Raw genomic sequence first — 6,000 nt, 5'->3', positions numbered from 1 at the left:
TAATAATAATAATTAATAAGAGAATCAGGAAATAAATATGGAACGAATATATAAAGAAGAAAAATTCCAAGCCAAATGAATCAACTAAGAAGCTCACAACTTTAAAAGTCTTACACCAAAGGGTCTTTGGTCCAATGGTATAATCTCTCCCTCTTCAAAGAAGAGGGGAGGGGGTCGAGCCCTGGCGTGGGCAACAAAAGTGTTGTGTGTTTGTTTTACCATCCAAAAAAAAAAAACTTTAAAAGTCTTACTTTGTTGCGAAAATTCAATTATTCATTGGATAATCATGTAGGAAAAGGCATAATTGCAAATCCCATATTAGGAAATAAATTTAATTTGATACATCGGGGATTTTAATGCTATGGAAATGGAAATCAAAATGGAATAATTTCATTTTCTTGTTGGACAATTTTGGGAATAAGAATGAGAGCGCGTGCAAAACATGAAAGCGCATCCGCTGAGAAGGATCATGTGACTTGGTTACCACTTGCATTGCACTTACCTAGCAATTACACATGTTTGCCAAACTGGGAATCCTAAGGCGACTTGCCTGTGATAAGAAGAAAGTGATGTATTCTTGTTCCTTTACAAAAAAAAGTTGTTTTCCAAGTCCACAAAAGAAGCTACAGTGAAATTTCATAAAAACGCGTTTCTAATTAAAGCTCCTATATAAAGCAAACCAAAATAACTCAGTTACATAACATACAAAATTACAAACCTTTTCTCTAATCATACGTACCACCAAAAAACAACTCACTCTAGACTCTCTCCTCCTCTCTATTCAGCCTTTCCTCCACATCTTGCTCTTGTTCTTCTTCACCTTTCATGCCACATAACTCTTCTCAACAACTTCATACAATCATGTTCAAGGACAAACATTGCTCCATTGTCAGACCCCACAACCGATTAAGATTGGCTTTCAGAGCCACATATTTCATAGTTGCTTTGTCCAAGAAGGTTCTCAAGAACACCCGATTTCTCAACAGTATCATTCATAGCCCACCCTACGTTGCAATTGATATTCAACCCATCAATGATGACGACAATAGCGATGATCATGTACCCTTTCTTGCCATCGACCGGAAGGCACTCGCCAACCTGGTTAAAGAGAGAGACATTGATGGTCTCCAACAATATGGAGGGGTGAAAGAAGTTGCAGCCGTTCTTGAAACGGACCAGAAGTTCGGTATCAGTGGCAGCAATGATGATACCAAGCACAGAATCGATGTGTTCGGTTCCAACACATACAAGAAGCCTCCTGCGAAAAGCTTCATCAGTTTTGTGCTTGAAGCATTCAAAGATGCAACAATCATCATACTTCTGGTATGTGCAGTTCTCTCTCTTGGCTTTGGAATTAAGCAGCATGGCCTCGAGGAAGGCTGGTACGACGGAGGGAGCATCATTGTTGCTGTTGTGTTGGTTGTTGCAGTCTCTGCTATCAGTAACTTCAAGCAGAACAGACAGTTTGAGGAGCTGTCAGAGGAGAGCAGTGACATCAAAGTGGAAGTGGTGAGAGATGGACGGCGACAACCCATATCGGTCTTTGAAGTTGTGGTGGGTGACATTGTGTGCTTGAACATTGGTGATCAGATTCCTGCAGACGGATTGTTCTTGGATGGTCACTCGTTGAAGGTGGACGAATCTAGCATGACAGGTGAAAGTGATCACGTTGAAGTCAATGAGGCTGCGAATCCGTTTCTGCTTTCTGGAACAAAGGTGACAGATGGCTATGGTCACATGCTTGTCACTGCAGTAGGTATGAACACGGCGTGGGGCCAGATGATGAGCTCCATCAGCGGTGACTTGGATGAGCAGACACCATTGCAAGCCCGCCTCAACAAGCTGACTTCTTACATTGGGAAGATTGGTTTGTTGGTGGCTTTTCTCGTTCTCGCGGTCTTGCTGATTCGTTACTTCACAGGACACACAAAAGACCAAAGCGGGCACCGGGAATTCAATGGCAGCAAGACCAAAGCTGATGAGATCATGAATGCCATGGTGCGTATCATTGCTGCAGCAGTGACAATAGTTGTGGTGGCAATCCCAGAGGGTTTGCCTTTGGCTGTTACTTTGACTCTGGCTTATTCGATGAAGAAAATGATGGCTGACAACGCCATGGTCAGGAAGCTCTCTGCCTGTGAGACGATGGGTTCAGCTACAACAATCTGCACAGACAAAACAGGCACGCTTACATTAAATCAGATGAAAGTCACTGAATTTTGGCAGGGAAAAGAGGAACTGAAGGAGACATCATCATCAGAACTCGCCCCTAATTTTCTTGAATTGCTACAAGAAGGTATTGGTTTAAATACAACAGGAGAAGTGTATAGACCAGTATCTACATCAACTCCTGAAATTTCTGGTAGTCCAACTGAGACTGCCATTCTCTCTTGGGCCGTGTTTGATTTGAATATGGATCTTGATGAGCTAAAGCAAGTTAATGAAATTCTCCATGTAGAAGCTTTCAATTCAGAGAAGAAACGAAGTGGAGTGCTGGTGAGTAGAAAAGGTGGAAAGACAATTCATACACACTGGAAGGGAGCTGCGGAGATGATTCTGGCAATGTGCTCAAATTATTACGTAAAAAGTGGGATGATCTTGGCAATGGATGATTCAGAGAGAGTGCAGTTTGAAACAATTATTAAAGACATGGCAGCTAAAAGCCTGCGATGCATCGCTTTTGCATGCAAAAAGGTCGCAGCAGAAAGTTTACAGGGCAATGGAAAGCTCGAAGAAAGAGGACTGACATTATTGGGGCTGGTGGGTTTGAAGGACCCATGCCGGCCAGGTGTTGGAGCAGCAGTACAGTCATGCAGGGATGCTGGAATTGACATCAAAATGATCACTGGAGACAATATGTTCACTGCAAAAGCTATAGCTATTGAATGTGGTATTCTCAAACCCTATGAAGATTCAAATGATGCAGTAGTAGAAGGTGTAAATTTCAGAAATTACTCACAAGAAGAGAGAATGTTAAAGGTCGAGTCTATCCGTGTAATGGCCAGATCATCCCCGTTTGACAAGCTTCTGATGGTGCAGTGTTTGAAGCAGAAAGGGCATGTGGTAGCAGTCACAGGCGATGGAAACAACGATGCACCTGCCCTCAAAGAAGCAGATATTGGGCTCTCCATGGGGATCCAAGGCACAGAAGTGGCAAAAGAGAGCTCAGATATAATCATCTTGGATGATAATTTCTCCACTTTGGTGACGGTTCTGAGGTGGGGCAGGTGCGTGTACAACAACATTCAAAAGTTCATCCAATTTCAACTCACAGTCAATGTCGCTGCCCTAGTCATCAACTTCGTTGCTGCACTATCATCTGGTGAAGTCCCACTTACTGCAGTCCAGCTGTTGTGGGTGAATCTCATAATGGATACTTTGGGGGCTTTAGCCTTGGCCACTGAGCAACCCACAAATGATCTCATGAAAAAGCCACCTGTCGGTCGAACTGAACCACTTATAACAAGAGTCATGTGGAGGAACTTAATTGCTCAGGCATTGTATCAAGTCACTGTTCTACTGATCTTAGAGTTCAAGGGAAGCTCTATCTTTCATGTGACCGATAGGGTTAAGGACACCCTCATTTTCAATAGTTTTGTTCTCTGCCAAGTTTTTAATGAGTTTAATGCAAGGAAGCTGGAGAAGAAGAACGTATTTAAGGGAATACTGAAGAACAAACTATTTCTAGGGATTGTTGGGATGACAGTAGTTCTTCAAGTGGTTATGGTGGAGCTTCTTAAGAGGTTTGCTAATACAGAGAAGCTGAATTGGGGTCAATGGGGTGCATGCATTGGAATTGGTGCATTTTCATGGCCGATTGGTTGGGCCGTCAAGTACATTCCAGTCTCCAGCGAACACTTTCTCAGCCTTCCAACATATAGAGCTTCTGCATCCTGAAACAAACAACCATGATCAGATGTCAGCATCAAAATTCAGTAGACAATCTTTACTGCTTTAAAGTTTCTGGTTTCCTCGGTCTATGAATAGTTGCACTTGCGCGTTTTCCAAATTTCAGTTCTTTAAATATTGATCAAGCTAAATGATAATACATCTTTAGCACTTGAATAGAAGCTTTCTCTGAGAAGCAATTTCCTTTTTATTAATTTTCTTGCTTCAGTGTCTTGATATTTCAAAAACACGTGAGGAGTTAACTATCTCATGTTAACAATTTATAATGCAAGTTCTACAGGACATCAATGTTGAAGTGATTTCGCAGACAATAGAAGGGTCCATCATTTCCCATGATTTTTCATTTTTTTTATCTTTTAAATCTACATGGTTCCTCCAAACTAAAAAGAAATCCACAGAGGAAAAATATTAGTATAATAAGGAACTAAATAGTGAAATTATCCTACACATTTATTTGAAATTCATGTGAAGGATTAAATAGATATAGTCTGCTTAGTACGTTGATAAATACAGGATTTTCCAAAACCAATCCCTCCCTCCCTCACTCTTTTTTATAGACGATGATGCATATTTCTAGAAGTTTAAAATTACTTTACACGTAGATGATCTCTCTTAACAAAAGGGATACCTAGAATAGGCTGGGCAACTGTCTACATCATCCTTCATTCTTTATGCAAAAATATTAGCCAGAGCTAATAATGTGGGTCATAATGGATGTACTATCTAAAATTTCCAGAACCAATTTTCTATGTTCCCACGAGAAAATTTCATTTTCAATGTCATATGTAGTAATTTAAAAGGTCTATTCCTTGCTTCTTTACCGAATAGACTAATGGTGAGCCTAATAATTCAACTGATTACCAAAGGGCCTCTAGCCCAATGGTATAACCTCCCTGTCCTCAAAGAGGAGGGGAGGGCTTCAAGCCCCAGCGTACCTTAATACAACAAGATCATCATTCTTCCTTCAATTTGCTTAAACAAAAGGGAATATATATGTGCAAAATTGGAAACAATAGCTAGAAAATCAAAATATACAAACACTTAAAAGACCGAAGAAAGCATCGTAATTACAAAGAGTACAGTCAAAAATACCATCAATGATAGGACAAAGCATGCTGCATAATCTTCTAGCCATACTCCTGATCCAAGAGGTTGTAAAACCAGAGAAGCGTCATAAGGTGTTGTATTCGGTTAAACGCATTTTATTATTCTGCATTATATAGCCTCTAAAATTGATACTATGCTACATAAAATCATATTCCCTTTCAGATTTTGGCTTCAACGACTCCAAATTTGAGTAGGCTAGTTCTTATATTTTATTTAGTTATTTATTTTTGGTAAATGAGTAAGCTAGTTCTTTTGTTTTCACAATCATAATTTTAAGCAAGCATAGCTGCAAACTGTTACCACCAAGGGATGTAGTCCAGTGGTATCTCCTCTACTTCTCAAAGTGGAGGTTGAGGGTTCAAATCCCATAGGGGCATCCACAGTGTCTGAGTTACTTGCCAAAATAATATATATAGATTTATATATATATATAGCTGCAAACTGTTCAGGGTTCAGATGTTCAACCCTCCTTGCATTCATTTGAATCAATTAGTGTTGTTCTTTCCCTGCAATAGCCCAAATTAGTTGGTATGGCAAAAGTAATAATAACAACATTAAACTGAACGAAAAATTAAAAAAAAAAAAAAAATGCTTCAAAAAATGGTTACGATCTAAAAAAATTGATTTGAAAATTATGGTGTATAAACAGGGGTACATATTGTCAATGCTGACAGAGTGCCCAAGAAAGAATTCCCTAGAATCAACTATAGATATATATAATGCATGTTATATGGCATCTTATTTTTGCCAGATTTTGTATCGTTCCCTTCTATTTTTGGAGCTTCTAAGTTTCCCTGCATTTCTGAGTTCCTATGAAATTTAGTTGCGTCAAACTCATATATATATTACGAATATTATTATATTATTAAAAGAAGGGTGCAATACAAGATATGAAAACTCATAATTTTTTTATTTTTTATTTTGATAAGTAACTCAGCAGTCCATTGCTTATGTAGAGAAGAAAGAGTGGTGATGTTGAACAAC

The 6,000-nt window shown here is 39.4% G+C and overlaps 1 protein-coding gene across 1 annotated transcript; it reads left to right on the top strand.

Moving 5' to 3' along the window:
* Positions 1-711: 711 nt before the first annotated feature.
* Positions 712-4,097, top strand: LOC132285812 (putative calcium-transporting ATPase 13, plasma membrane-type). Its single transcript, XM_059788039.1, has one exon. The coding sequence runs from the start codon at positions 826-828 to the stop codon at positions 3,895-3,897; it is 3,072 nt and encodes a 1,023-aa protein (XP_059644022.1). The 5' UTR covers positions 712-825; the 3' UTR covers positions 3,898-4,097.
* Positions 4,098-6,000: the final 1,903 nt, after the last annotated feature.

This window comes from Cornus florida, unplaced genomic scaffold (assembly GCF_030987335.1).
Source record: "Cornus florida cultivar Cherokee Brave unplaced genomic scaffold, ASM3098733v1 CherokeeBrave_3.0.0_Hap2_Chr11, whole genome shotgun sequence".
Classification (NCBI taxonomy): Eukaryota; Viridiplantae; Streptophyta; class Magnoliopsida; order Cornales; family Cornaceae; genus Cornus; species Cornus florida.
The sequence above is the reverse complement of the archived record's forward strand: the minus strand, read 5'-3'. Positions and strand labels throughout refer to the sequence as shown.